The sequence below is a fragment of the Haliotis asinina genome, chromosome 3, assembly GCF_037392515.1.
Source record: "Haliotis asinina isolate JCU_RB_2024 chromosome 3, JCU_Hal_asi_v2, whole genome shotgun sequence".
Classification (NCBI taxonomy): domain Eukaryota; kingdom Metazoa; phylum Mollusca; class Gastropoda; order Lepetellida; family Haliotidae; genus Haliotis; species Haliotis asinina.
The window spans coordinates 75274725-75291244 of NC_090282.1; the positions used below are offsets into that span (position 1 = coordinate 75274725).

General features: G+C 37.4%; 1 protein-coding gene across 2 annotated transcripts in view; it reads left to right on the forward strand.

Moving 5' to 3' along the window:
* Window positions 1-235: 235 nt before the first annotated feature.
* LOC137278456 (uncharacterized) overlaps window positions 236-16520 on the forward strand; it is a 45302-nt gene continuing 29017 nt past the window's right edge. The window contains exons 1-4 of one of the 2 annotated variants that reach the window (XM_067810786.1): window positions 236-395; window positions 14043-14155; window positions 15194-15259; window positions 16159-16386. In XM_067810786.1, coding sequence (XP_067666887.1) covers window positions 14060-14155; window positions 15194-15259; window positions 16159-16386 — 390 coding nt within the window. In that variant the 5' untranslated portion in view covers window positions 236-395; window positions 14043-14059. Of the gene's footprint in view, window positions 396-4816; window positions 4907-14042; window positions 14156-15193; window positions 15260-16158; window positions 16387-16520 lie in introns of those variants that run through there. The other variant, XM_067810787.1, reaches the window with a different exon arrangement.

Genomic DNA, 16520 nt, shown 5'->3' on the forward strand with positions numbered 1-16520 from the left:
CGAACTTAAGAGCTACAAAGTCAGTTCCGCCAAGCTTCAAAAGCTTTTAACATCAAGAAGAATTAACGCTGTTGAGAGAATATAAACATAATCTGTCTCCGTCTCCGTGACCTACATTGTAACTTAGGCCTCCTAATTATGATATGTGACATGTCTCGGATTATGTGTGCATCTGTCAGGGGAGTTGGTGACGTGGTGTGTCCCCAGCTTACCTCTGTCGTAGGTAGGACTGTGGGCAGAGGTGGAGAGCGAACAGTCTGGCTATCATTTCGAGAAACAATCCTTATTTTCAACAAAGGATTATTTCGGACCATGCTCAGCCCGATGCCTTTTTAAAAAGGTACCATGACAGCTCTCTTACGCCGTATGGTAGACAAACATTACTGACCAAAAAGGTGAGAGTTTGATTGACAGTCCTTTTACATGTGTCCATTTGTTTGAGCTGTATTTCTTTTTTAAAAAAACTTTTGTTGTGATATTCCCTGGAGGGTGAAATGAAGGTTTTACACCATTGAGATGACAACATTTCAAGGAATGACATGTCGAATACACCATGAGAGAATTTGCACCATCAACACGATTTACCCAAATTAAAGGCAAGTTTTAACACAAATGTAGATTGTACATGTACTCAAACAATACTCGATTACAGCATAAGTGCTGCTGCAAATAAATTAGACTTATGATTATTATTGATACAGATATGTACGGTTCGTCGTTACCATTTCTTTTATCATGGACTATCGAGCATAGTTGTGTTTTGGCTTTGACGTAAATTTATTAAACCAAAACTCACATTCATGTGAAGACTACCATCCACCTTCCTGACAACGGTGCAGTAAAATGAGAAAATATGGGACGTGCCAACTGTCCTCTCCCCATACCTGTGCTTTACAGCACTTTGAAACTCACGGAGATGCTACGTTCCCTTTTTGAAATTTTCTTTTTCAAAACGGGTTGACATTGTATGTACGGTAATGAGAGCTCCGTGGCACTGACATGTGCGGTCAACTACGAGAAGTAGTTATGATAGGACTGGCACAGCCTTGGGGACATTGCGAATCTGACACCCTGGAATGATGTCTTCCCGTCAGTATTTTTGCAACTTAACCTCCACGAAAGGCACAACAGAGCTCTTAATGTTTTGACTCATTGTGACTAGTTTTAACCCCAAATATTCTTCTCGTTTTTATCGTCGTTAAAGTAAATTTACAAAATATGACACTTCAATAAGAACGAAGGTCTTCTGTGCTATCGAGCATTGTAAGATTTTCTTCGTTGTTTTCAGTCCTACGTAATGCAGACTAAGTTTCGATAAGTACCCTGAATTTGTCGTTTCGAATTTGTTTTTCAATCCTGCTTCTTAGTTGTTCGTAATATAAAGTTAACTACAGCTGTTTAATTATGTGACTGTTAGAACATAGCGTTCTTCACGTCTGAAAACTCGTTGTGATCGGCATTTTAGAAGTTAGCTAGGCTGTAACTATGATTTGTAGGTGTAGATTCTAACATGTTATCAAACGCCTCTTCACAGTAGATTCTAACGTCGTTATCAAGTTGACAGCTAAATCTTAATAAAGGGCATTCGACATAAGAATCTATGTCGAAACGCCTTTGTGAGAAGATTTTGCCCGCACAGTTTTAATCTTCATAATGTCACTCACGCACCCATTCATTGCTCCTGTTGGAAGATATCCTTCCTTGAGTCTTAAAGTTTGTTTGATCTGTTGATGTAACCTTTTATAGATTACGGAGGTTAGAATCTCTCGAAAGTCAGGTCTGATAGCTGCTTTGATCTGACGTTATTGTAACCTAACGTACGTTTCCTTTTTAGAGTATGGCTAATCACGTTTCCTAAGCAATGCCTTTGTGTCTGAAAACCGCTATTTTCACTTTCCTAATGTTAAAACAAAATCTATCCCTTAGAGGACGCATCACTGATCTGTGGTGCATTTCTCACGCAACATGTATTCTGACATCTATATCTTCACCGGTTTATGACAGTTTGTCAGAACATATATCTCATGTCACCGGTCGTTTACCAATGAAACAATAATTATACAGAAATCCAAAGTTTCACATTGATAAACTATGTGACATATGGGGATTGGACATTTAAGCATCCCCATGAGCACCATCATAGCTCTCCATTCTCCTAATCTTGTTTCCCTGGCATATGATTAATAGGAATTTCTTGTCAAACTGGTAAAGTCAATACGACGAGATTTGGCCAGTTTACGATTCTGGTGTATCAGTGAGTATTTCCTATATCTTACAATTATAATCATAGGGTTTATTTCGTTCCGAAAGATTACTCAGAAAAACTAGAAATATGAACAGATCAATGAAAAAGACTCATCTGTTTGATATTGGATTCAAGCAACTGGCTTCAGCTTTATTCAGTAGAAAGGCCTTAGGGATAAGGCCAAAAGGATAACAATAAATGCCATTTTCATAGAGTTGCATTAAATAATATAAAAGTGACAATTACTCAGAAAAACTAGAAATATGAAAAAGATCAATGAAAAAGACTATTCTGTTTGATATTTGTATCAAACTGACAAAACATGGTCTATGTTCTTGTGACTTGAACCTGTCCACCTTTCCCTCTGAGCACCTCAAATTTCCTAAGCTCAAAACATCAGCGATTCAGTGTCATGGGACACTTCGTCAAACGTAATATGAAAATGCTGACAATATTTAAGTCTTGACAGAGTATTGGTATAGACATGTCGTGGGCATTTCCAAAGTTTACGTTTCACTGACACAATTATGACTGACTTATTTTTTTCAACTGAACAACGTCCTTGCCTTGGCATGTATTTTTGACATGTACTACCCGTAGAGTAGGATACGTGCTCCCTTTTCTGAACTCTTCATATCATCATTACCTGAATTATATATAATATAAACGAAAGTGTACACTGTATCAAATGCACTGACCGAGAATGTACAATTATCAGAAGGTTACAATTTTGTATACAATCGCAGAAACCCAAAGCTCAGGTAAAAATACCTTGAAAATGTCTTTTCAGCAATGTATGTCCTTTCAATATTGTATGAATCTGTGCAAAGTAGTGTGTCTTTTGAGCTAACGGTTTGAAAGCTAATCCTTGTTAGAATTGTTTATCTTCGGTTAAATTTATATATATCACTGTATTTAAATATCATTATGAACTGTTCATAAGCTCTATTTCAAATTCTCCAAACCGTGAAAGTTAGGGGAAGAAATCACAAATTGACGTTGATTGCTTCATCAAAGATAAGATGATGATAATCAGCCCGTTCTATTGTGTCCCTGACTGTATCACTGAACCATCTTATCGACTGGAGGTGACACTAGACGAACACATCGTACTTAACTGCGCCCGTCACTTCCTCCTTAAAACACCCCCTTGAGTAATGTACGCATCCCTATTAATGTTTTGACAGATCAACGGCCTTCTCATTTACACCTTTCCGCTCATCAATGACTGGGCACACTTTGGTTTCACTGGATGTGTGGCACAGATCCACAATCACTGTCCCACAATCACCGACTGCCTTAGCGCCCGGAGGCTGGTCATAAACCATGCGGTGACGTTAGTGGTACGGTGCTAGCTTTACACTGCTGGACGATAAAATATACATCTGTCCACACGGCTTTGACCTTATATCTGGATAGGTATACGCTTTTACAACTTTGAACGCAGTTATATGCAAGGGTTGCTGTCGTAAGATTCTCAGTCCGCATCATGAATATTGATGATGGGCAGAGAATCATTAGTTCCTGAACTAAATCATAGCAACGTGACCAAACTGTGGACAGACTTTTAGTCCCAGAAATATACAATGAACAGCAAAAGAAACGTACGTTTCGAAAAAATCAAATGTCATACAAGCAAGCGTTCATGTTTATGTTTTTATTTTAAAAACTTGACAAAACAGAATTTCGTCTCTTTTGATGTTCATTATAGTTTAAGAAATATGTCCCCAGTTTTCCAGATTGATTCTTAATATCATCCTAAGATCTGGAACAGTCACTCCAGACTTACCCAATCTTCTGAGACTAGAGCTGTTTACATTCATTGTCTATGGTCTGGGAGATGGATATATTTTACCTTAGACAAAATAAGCCCTTTGACTGAAATGACATTGCTTACAGGTTCATGTTCACAGCTATCCCACACATGCCCTTCACGCGCTTCACTCTACTTTAGTAAACAAAAAGCAACAACACCTTATGAAAAATGTTAATATATACTTATGAACGAATGTTTTTTAATATATGTTCGATGTTGGTTACAACATCCAGGCCGTAGTAAACGTTATGTAGTTATTTACGTTTTGCAGAAGATATGTATGTAGAGACAGTAAAGTAACGATTGGCGGGTCACGGATTAAAATAATGTACGGTGAAATTTATTATTTCGCCTTGTCACTGTTAAGATTTTTACAAATGTAAGATAATACCATCATAAGATGAATCCTACTCGTGTAGAACATTGTGAAAATATGTACATAGATGCACAAAATACAAACATATATACTTATATACCCTTCGTCACAAGTTTGTCAAATTCCGTCTTATAATGCGATCTTATCTATTCTTAACAATAATCAATGGATTGACAGCGGTCAGACGCTCATAAACCACCTCCGATGGATTAATTAGAACACAAAATATAACAGTTTCACCCATGCGTGTCGCTCGCATTTGTCTTTAGCCGAATTATTAATAGCTGCTCTTCAGGTTCATGTGAGGTAAATTCCGCCAGAGGCATCGTTACATAGTTAAAGTCCTCGCCTGCGTTAAATGACTGACAGACACCGAGAGGACAGGCAGGGTAACGTCCAATAGCTGCACCTATGTACAGGATTACACACTATAAGATACACAAGTCTGAAGGCGGGCAGAATTACTAAGGTATGTTATGTTTATATTTTCATCTATGGAGAGTTTTGACGTGTTTGCTGTTACAGAAAGAACACCGTCTCCTGGCGCTCGGTATCACATACGTGTCTTTAGAGGTTGTTGCGTAGCATGTTTCATATCAGCGTAACCAACACCTTTATATTAGCGTAACCAACACCTTTATACCAGCGTGACCAACACCTTTACATCATTATGGTATAAGCTTTTTTAATGTGGTGTGAACTTTGGTTGATTACGTTCACACTAGACTATTCATTATATTATTGTAAACAAACCATTCCCAGTGCTTTTGGCATGTAAATTGTTTTGCCACATTTGGAAGAGGGTACAGAAATAATGCATTGGTTGAAACACAGAGCAAGACTATATAATTTTAGAAGAATGTTATCGAATGCTGTTGATTTAGTGCGAAACTAACGACTGCAATCCATGTACCACTACACCATGGTGTCCTAAATGACTGGAAAATTGGAATATATTCTGAAAAAATAGGACATGTTCACACCGACTGTATCTCTTAGCATCAGTATGACGCGTTTGTTGCTATTTCGAAACAAACCGACGGCAATAAAAATGATACTTTCAATTTTCACGTTCACTACACGTGCCATTCAATGCATACTTTTCGTCTCTCTGACTCAAATACAGTGAAAAAAATCTAGAACGATTTGGGCCAGTCTCAGAGAAGTCAAGCACAGTTAAGATCACTGGGATTTTTGCCTTTTCTCCTGTTGCAGATAGCTGAATGGTAAAGGAAAGCTATATTTCTTGGACAAAATGTTAGCCTATAAACACTGCATGTATCAAACCTCCACGATAGTGCTTATAAATGCACTGACCGAACACCTCCTGAATCACGGGGGTTTGAAATGATCGAGTTGATACCATTGAAACGTGCTTAGAAGTATCGTTAAACTAGATTCGCCTTAATCACTCATATGTGCGTGATTCAAACACGCGATATTAAATAGCACGTGTGATAGTTACGCGAGCAATAGAAATAGTTGCTGAGGGAAACAAGAACCCTAGCGAACACCATGTTAGGAAATGCTATAAACTCATCAGATGCTGGCTGATCCTCACTACCCTGCTGTAGTTGTGTCATAGCTAATGGTCATTCTGTAACACAGCCAACAAGTGCAGGCAGTGTTTATTGCTAATTGAGCCAAACACTAGGCGTCAGTAAATGTGCAGTAAAGTTAAATAGTTCTTGCTGACGGAGGAAGTTCTACAGTTCACACTATTTCGTAAATCTTTGTGCTTCTTGTTGTGTCATGCAGTGATTTAGGGATGTATCTATCACACCCCATTTGCGGGGGAAATCAACATGTAACACTACACAGTGTACCCAAGTGGGTAATCAAACTTATTATGCACAAGGAACGGACATCGGTATCCACTAGTCCGACCCATCGTCGCGTCATAAGATCTCAGTTACATCATGGAGTATGTTATTAGGGAGTAGTTTCGCTCGACCTCAATTAAAAATATGAAATGACTGACACACACACACATTGATCACTCCATTTTACCAATAAATTGCAACAAGACTTGAAATTCCATATTTATATTGAAATATGCAATCCTTGCTTCGCAATATGCAAGTGTGTTTATATGATATGCGAGTTAGTATTAGTGAGAAAGAAGAAGAGAGAGTGTGTGCGTGTGTGTGCGCCTGTGTGTCTGTGTGTGTGCGTCTATGTGTTTATATGCGGAATAGTCGTAATAACTACTAATCTGTGAAGCCTCCTCATATAAAAGTCATCTATAAATTATTCACGAATCGCTGTTCAGTTCTTCGACAAATGAACAGTTACCACATTAAAAAACTTCTCAAATGAACTTTAATGAAAACTACTTCCTCAATCCCAATATACAAATCGATATCAATATAGGGTCTTCGTAATGCATTGTTATTCATTACGTCATGTCCACCCCTGACACTAATATATATCAATCGCACGAGCGGTATCTTTCATCTAAGGATAGGATAATCGATTGCACGCTATTATGCAATGTACAGATACCCATGTGTCATCAGTATGAGACTGATTTATTACAAATCAGGATGACTTTTCGAACATTTGATAGCTGATTTGTTATTCGGTTATGGGTTTCTGTTGTCCCACGTGTGTTGCCGATGTGTTGGCTAGGCATTACAGGCTCAGACGAGGATGTACTAGTATCATAAAGCATGCGACTGTTAGGATAAAAACTTCTCGTTCATTGCTTAGAGCGACACGTGGATGTAGCTTCTTCACCGTCATCAAACTATACGGACGAACAAGGTTGAGTAAAACATGATGATACGTTTGAGAAAATTCTTTTAGAATTTTATTTGAACATCAAAGCTTTCGATGTTTTTAAAAGGACTTCTAGAATCTTTCCATTTTGTGAAATGGTTTTAGCTGTATAAGGTCTCTGGTGTATTTGCCGTAGGGTGAATGTATAATCAGAACAGTCGATCAATTCGCACAGAAAGCCACAGCTAATATACAGTGATTTACTTGTGTACGAGAGCACACAATGTTCGAAAAATGTTCGCAGTAACACAATAGCCAATGGAATGAATTTTGGATTGCATAAACACTAAGTTGTGTCTCCTTCCTAACATATAAATATAACATTTTGATTAAATCGCCAAATCCTATTATCATTAAACCATAAATATGTTGGTATTATGCATATAGTGATTTAAATCTACATTTAGCCTGCACCAAGCCTTTTGTGTACAACGACCTGAGGCCAAAAGCACCGAAATGCATATTTGAAACACTTCGAAGATAGAGAAGAGGGAAGAAATTGCGAAAGGTCTCTTAGAGTGAAATTTTGAATATCAGAGAACCGAGATTTTGTCGAAATGTGGGATGTAGCGTTGGTGATGAAGATAAATTTAGATTGCTTTGATTACTGATTTCTGTGTAGATTGTTTGGACATTGTAATAACGAATTGAACCGAACCCTTTCAGCTGTAGATTTTGAACGTCGGGTATATATCGGTGATAAGGTCAAAATTACAAGATATGTGTTATGCTAGATATCTCAAATATGGGGTTTCAATAATGCCTGCTGTTAACATTTGTTGCTACAGTTTACCTACCTTTGTCTTTGTAACCTACAGTTTACTCACGTCAATAGGTCCAATTTGCCAATTTGCGGTGACTGAAAATCATTTCTCTAAATGCTACTGTCAGACGTAGTTATTGCGATTTGGAGATTCGTATTTAGAATTCTTATAAGAATGGACTATTTTCAAAAGAATTTGAAAAAAGTTTCCGACAAACTGTATTGAACTTGAATTTGGTACTTCATAACACAACTGAATGTGAATGTGTTATATATTGGTAACACAGCTGTGCTTCACGAACTGTACTGCTTACTCTATATTTATGACGCATGACGTCATTTCCTTTTTGTATACTGTCGAAGAAATACAATCAAAACAATAATACAATGTACAGAACAACTGTATACGCACTGACTGTTTTAAAATCCATGTAAAACAGAAATAGGTCTAGTGACTATGCAAAAAAATACATTGGAATCATAGCTCAGCACCTGTTTGAACCGGGCATTTGACTTCCTAAAGCTTGTCACAGGGTTTGAACAGGATCTTTTTAAAGATCATAATATGTGTCGTGCAATTTCGTGAGAAAACGGATAGTTTAAGAAAGAAATTAAGATCATTTGTTTAGGGGCACAACACATCATGTTCTACATGCCCTACGGGACAAACGGAACGTATCACCCTACATAAGGAGATCACCAGATAAAGGTATACGAGTCTTTTCAGTTTCATTGCGTTTTGGAGGCATGTTCATTTGGGATTTTCTTACATTCTTAAACTAAAGACAGAATGATAAATATATAAAAGTAGTATCACGACAGGAAGATGTATATTTATATAATCAATTAATTACATACAGCTTTATACACAAGACATACAGTTGTTTATGTAAACTTTATGGTTTACACTGTGTCCTTACTGTTCCTGTTCTTCATGTCCTACTGCTCTGGTCACACATAGTCAGATTATCATGAATGCGAAGATGCTTAGCAGAATGTTTCATAGGTAGGAGAACTTGTACCCAATTCAATAACGTGAATAAAGTATGTTCATAATTTCGCCGGATTAATCGTTTGCGCACCTGCGGGCTTCTGCTTACCACCCAACGGTCCTTTTCAGGACCAGCAACTCTCACAAAAGAACACTTGAAAACAAGTAATTAGACTCAGAGAAAAAGAACAAAACATAACGTGTAAAAACAAACCACAAGCGCATACATTAATACATACATATTATTTAAATTTTGTCATGGCAAAGAAACCTTGGATTTCCTTAACTCTACACGCGTAATATGTGAAAGAGAAACATGTACAAACCAACAACATACTATTTGTGTCACCTGTGACTACCTACCATTTTCATAAATTATTTTGAAATAAACGTAACGTTCTAATGACATTTGTTTATACGTTATTACTTATTAATTTTCTCACATACCACATCAGTTCAATCCCGCATGTTGATATCAGTGCATTCCTCTTCCGTTCTCTCTGTGATGTGATTGGGTATCTCAATCTTTCATTAATACACATCTTACATGCTGTCAGCGGTCATTTGTCTCCATAGACAATCATCTATGGACATGGCCTTTGAACCCCTGTACCAAGAAACTATAAGGGATCAACAACACAATGAGTATGTGCTCACATGCATCACTGTCACTTTCAGGTCATCAAGTTTCCTGCCCTGGGAATATGTCGTGCCAATGTTGGTCATCTGGTTAATGAGTTTAGACCGGACACAACATTCCGGTACAGGATCATCGGATGGGAGGTGTAAATGATATGGACTGACATTAACAGAATAGAAAATTCAACGAATTGAGTTAAAGTACATTAATCCGGGCAAAACCACTTCAGGTCAAATCGACCAGTTTAATAATTTACATGCCGTAATAAAACCCCATTCAGTCTTCTGTAAAGCTTTCAAAAGTATCAAGATAAACAAATGGATGGCTTGTATTTGTGACGGTGCCACCAATGGGGCAGGCTATGCTTGCCTTTTTGTGAAAATCCTGCAATCATGACTGTTTGATAGCGGATAATAAAAACACGGACATGATATGGTCTCAATCGTCAAGCTCTGCTTTTAGCAAATATTTCTTCTTGCAGTGTGGACTTCGTTTCAAGTATTTATCAAAGTAATTCATTTCTTGGACCATTTTCCTTTTTGTATAAGTAGTTTTTGTCATCAGTAGGTCTATGATGTAACTGTTTGTCAACGACTGAACTGGCTTGGTCATTGTATGTCTTAAACGTCATACTCTGAAGTAACCATGAACTGGAATTATTCACGTAACTCGACCCATCATAGATTTAAATGGCGTTCATGAAGCCAGAAAATATTTAATTTTCTGTGACAATCACACCCCTATCTGGCTAGACTGCACATATAGTTTCACCCATGTGAACTCAAACCAGTCTATAACTGTTGGTCCTATTTCTGAGAAAACACACGAGAGAATTCATTTTACCAGGAACTAAATCACATTATTCATCATCTTCTGAAACATCATCATTCAGCTTTGTCTAATTTAATCATGGCATACATTTCATAAAATGGTTGTTGTGAGTATTTCATCTGAAATTGTTTTGTCTTATTTACAAGAAAGCTGTCTGTATTCTTCCTACTTTATGAAATCAGAAATTGTTCTTTTGATAGGAAAGCTGCTAAACACGTTGTCATGGCCCCTCGGGCTAGAAGAAAAACACATTTGTGGCTTTCGCACCATCAAATCAGGTTTCACAACAACAGTATCAACAAGACCACCAGTATCAACAAACACATATGATTACGAGCATGCCTGTTCAGATAGCTTAAAGGTGGCCCATCTCCAGAGACATTCTCTGTTGGCAGATTTATGACTAAAGTATGTTGAACAGGGAAGTGGCATTTGGTACAGAGTTGTTATTGTGTAATCTTGTTTTGGTACCCATCTTAAAATAGGTATTGAGTTATTATTTTGTTATTCTCTCAGAATACTCTCAAAGTAATATGCAGTTTGGAGTTAATATAGAAGTTTCTTTTGTTCATTATTTAAGAACTACGTAAAGCAACGTCATACTGAATTTTTAAAGTTAGTGGGTGTCGACGAAGGATTTCAGAAATATTGAAAATACATCAGTCATTACTTATTTGACAAGCAGTTATCAAGCAAATGATTATTATTTTATCATTACTACTGATATATTTTAGTATTTCCGAAGCAATGACCTCTCGTGGAGTGTATGCACAGGAAATGCTGTAAAACGAAACTGGTGTACCCTGAAACATTTGGACGATGTTGTCAAAAGGAATTGATTTTGCACAAGAAGCAATTTTGGAACTTCCGAATCGAGTACTATGATATTTTTATGATATTAAAGTTAATGTTAAATGTCCCTCACAATTATTTATAGTCCCGAAAAGTATTCTCAAATGTCGGTTTTGGTTTAGCACTGTTACAAGACACAGTCATTATTGAAGTGGATGTCACATTGCACTAAAAAAATGTCAATCATCATTCAGGGGATGACTATCAAACTATCTCCCACTATTACAGGATACTGTATTAATTTTTACAAAGTGAACTGTGCGGCATTATACCGTGATACCAACGTAATCACCTCAACTTGACGTGTATATCATTGTTATTGCAGCTTAAACTGCGATAATGTATACACACAAAGCTTTCATATCATTGTTTGATGCCATTCGAGCAATTATGGCAATCTGATATTTTAAGGCATATCTTAAATGAAATAAGTTTAAAATGTACTCCTAAACTGTGGTTTATATAACTCTGCATGGCATTCGTGGAGTTACAAAATGCGCCAAAAGTACATTAGTGTTACACTGAACTTGAACAAAACACACACACTGAAATACTTGTCAGTGGACATGAATGGTTCATGTTTTAATTTCAACTTCTAAGAAAGAATTGCCACAATTGCAGTTATTGTAATTCAAATATACTCGAGTACTATGAAAATTACTGATATGGAACCTTGTTGTGTCGAAACTGTTGGCATCTGGAAAACCGTTTGAGTCACCAACGCCTCGAGACAAAAATGTGTGGGGTCTTTGTCGGAAACAAAACATCACTATATGAATTAACTCGAACCACAACGAACTGATATTGAGTCTAAATATAAAATAGAAAGCCGTAAATCTATGATAACATTGTTTATTATTTCTACAGTTTCATTTGATCGATGACTCATACATTTGGCAAGGCATTTGGGTTTTTTTTCTTCACTTCATTAATTCCAGACAATCCTATGTGTGTTGGTTACTTCATGTACAACCGAGTTTCCGCATAACTCGTCATGTATTGGTCTGTCCACAGACGTTTGACGTCACACTCCCGGGCACCGACAGACTGGGACAGGCGCTACGATGACGCGTGTGTTTCGGTTACCCTGAGAAAAAATGAAAGCAATTATAAATCATAGATAAAGGTTGTCCATTAGCATATTTCAAACATATTTGCAGGAAGTCTGTCTTAAGTTTGAAATGGGATGGATATTTCTTACATATTAACACCGAATATATGTAATTGTATGTACATATGTTTGTGAGTGCATACACGTATCAACAGTTAGGCACTCCCTATATCCTGAAACATTTGTTGGAACACATTTTTCTGAAACACATCTTTTTTCAAATGTTTAAATTTCACATTTTTTCATATTGGAAATATCAGGTGTTCAGGGAGGTCAAAACCCCTCATTCTTAGAAGCAGTGTTTCATTTTTCATATTTTGTATAGATTGCTTTTTTTGTTTAAGTTACATCTCTTATATAATATTATATGTTACAATATGTTACATAGAACTCACCGAAGCTGCAAAACTAGCACGTGATAGGACACATAATTAGTGATTCGACAGGGCCACGACATCCCGAAGTGATTTTGACACATGACGTTCGTAAACTTTGAGATGTTTTAAGGAAAGTTTGAACTTGTTGACAGTTATTTTCATTTTGATGGATCGGCGCAGTCTATTTGCTGGCGTTGAAAAGTGCATTCTGTGTAATCTGTCGTCAACAGCAACCACAAGAGTCTCGTAACACACGTAGCAGACAGACACTATCTGATAGGTGGACGTCTTGAATGCCATGAGCAGGGGTATACAATGTCATTGACAGTCACAACTGTGACAGATATCGCCATAATTACACATACAATGCCTGCATACATATGTGTAAACATATTGACATACTCGTGTGTGTCTGAACATTACTAACCGCGGTGTAATCCTAAGGTCATGTCTTGGTATTCATTCATGGTTTGATTGCTTACATTTGTCAGATATTAATGTTTTTGATGTAATTCAACACCAAATGGGCATTTCTAGAAAATATCTTCTGTTATAAATGCAAACAAAACACCTGGTTGTTGTTTTGAGTCAAACCTCCCTCCATTATAAGGAGGGTGTCATAAGGTGTCATAAGGAGGGTGTCATAAATGGTGACACCCTCACGAAGATACCGTTTGTCAAGCGAATCTTACAATCATCAACAAAGACGGGGATGCGAGAGAGCTTTCGTGGATGACTGATGTTTATTTGCTATTCCACCCAGTCCGAAGGAGATGATAACTCATAAGAGTTGTTATTCATTGAAGTGAACTTTAAAGATACAACAGTATACTGTACAGCAAAAGAAATATAAATTTCGAAAAAAAACCCTGAAATCTCATATAAGTAAGAGTTCATGTTTAAGTCTTTTTTATTTCAGAAATGACACAACAGGGTTGCGTTTCTTTTGCTGTTGGGAATATATTGGGGGATGAAAGTATTACATTTAAATTTAATCGATCCACTATATCATAAACTTGAAAATTAAGTTTTGCGCTCCATATTCAACTTCTAGACACGCAGATATAATACATTGTTCCTGAAACAATATTTTTTCTTTACTACATGTCATTGACAAAACTATGTCATAGAACTTCACGATTTCAGGTATATTCAAGGGCTCATGCTATTCACGAATGCCATTTAGATACTCATGCATGTGCGGGACAGAGTACGAACCCTCCATCAACAGTTTAAAAAAATAACGTCCGCTATTTCAGCCTGACGACCTTCCAGTATGCCCTACACAGACGACCTCTGTTCCTTGGAGGTCCTAGATGAAGAGACTATCCTCGAAACACTCAGACACAGATACGAAAAGGACAGATACTATGTAAGTAAAATGTTGTTTGCAATTTATTGATAAAAACATACCCCTGTCCTAGGGAAAGAAGAGGAAAATTATCAAGTATTATTCAATATTATAGAACTCATTGGTATAATAATGTTTACATTTCTGCAAATATATCTCTTTCACTATGATTTCATATTCCAGTGTTAAATTCTAGGACTGGTCGCCGTGCGATAAATCCTCCTTGTTTATTCGTGTACTTACGCTTTGTCCTTGTATCTATGTATTTAAAATCTTCTTTTCTTGTGAAAAGATGTTTCTTTGGAGAGACGACTGTACGAGAGAGTGTAATATACCAGTTATCTGACTATCTGATCTGGAAGATGTGAGTTATCCCCACACCGTAATGTCGCTACATTTCAGCATCGAATAGATGCAGATTTGGGAAATCTGCTTGCTCGCAGTGGCGTATGAATACATAACATAAACAGTGACGTCATCGGGCTTTCCTGATCACTACTCATATCTAGTGTAAGCCTACACAGAAAAGATGTTTCACCTATGTTATTAACAAGGCAGAAAAAAATGAACATTGATTTAACATTGTTAAACGATAATAGTTTAGACACAGAAGAAAATGGTTTCGACACAAGCACGTGAAACGTTTCAATCAATAACAGTCAGAGTCTGACCACTATCACCATAGAGAAGCCAATCACTGGGATGATATCCGATCACATCATTTGTTTGATAGCCCTTATCTCAAATGGATATCTCACCAACAAGGTGTGTAAGATGCTTATATCACTGTGCGTCAGGGTAATATTGACGTCAAGTTAATATAGACAAGGTTAACCCAATAAAATTACTGTGGTAATTCGCACCCCCAAGTATGGTTCGTAACCGAGACGTGTGTGAATCTGTCCTTGACCATATAACCACACTCATGTGTTTATGTCTTCCTTCCTTGACCATATAACCACACTCATGTGTTTATGTCTTCTTTCCTTAACCATATAACCACACTCATGTGTTTATGTCTTCTTTCATTGTTCTCACTCTGTTCTTGCTTATTTTCAGACATACATCGGTGATATTCTCATTGCCTTCAACCCTTGCAAGCCTCTGAATTTATACAGCGAAAGGGTAATTATTCTCCAGAGTGTAACAAGTACGCCCTTGACATGAAAACATACAACATTCCTGAATGTTTTTGTTGATGTTTTATGTCCATGGTTTATGAATAAAGTTGACAAATATAAATGTTTTCGCAGAGACATTTTATATTTTGAAGCCCTTCAAATCAAAATGACATACTTCTCTGTGACGTCTTAAAGAGGCATGCGACAGAAACATTCAAAGTATGGTTTAGGATGACACATTGAACCTTATTCTCCTGTCCTTAAATATGAACTTTATGAAACACTTGTCTATAAAAGTTTAAAACTTCCCATTAAGCGTGTTAAGCATATACTGTTATCGACTGGTGGTGATATAGTCAAACATCTTAGAGTCGATCTTTGATGAGTCGCTGTCTCGAAGTAAAATCCTGGTCCTTGCGTATTCTTTGTTTAGCAATCATTTTGTGTTGGTGTCGAAGTATTTACTTAGGTCCCTTCATCTTCGGGGCAAAGGCTTGTCTGTATTTGATTGCAAACCACCTGGTAAGATTGTCTAATATCCCTGTGTAATATGACCATGATTAAGTGAGTATAATATTGCGTCGCTTTTAGCAAAGCTCCATCAATATCACGACTGGGGACACCAGAAATGGGCTTCAGGTATTGTACCCATGTAGGGAATCGAATCCGGGCCTTCGAATCCGGGCCTTCATCACCCACCTATGTAATATGAAGACAGCGATGTCCTTCTCGCCAGGTGTTAATTAGGTAAATGAAACTACACGATGAAGAAATTAATCCTTTTCGAGGCCGTGTACCGGGACTCTATATCTTATCGAACAATGGACACCTCGTTGGTCGCAAGAGCTCGGCCATTCGTTTTAGCTATTATGTCCATAATAACACATGCTTCTCATTCAACAGCACCACAATAACTACAAACATGTCCTGTCACGAATGTCCAAACCGCCCCACCTGTTCTGGGTGGCTGACAGGGCTTACAGAAACATGGTGGACTCTGGGCAGAACCAGTGCATCCTGGTCAGTGGTGAGTCCGGAGCTGGAAAGACAGAGTCAACAAAATACATCATCCGGCACCTCATGCATGTCAGCCCCAGTTCAGACAGACAACTCCTGGACAAGATTGTCAAGGTTTGCACAACACAGTCATTATGTGAATAGGTAAAACTAGCTCGGTGGTTAACATCCAGAAGACCAGTTTGATAGCGTCTGTTTAGGGGACTGAAGCATGAACATGAATATATGAAAGTAGAAGTATGGGAGAA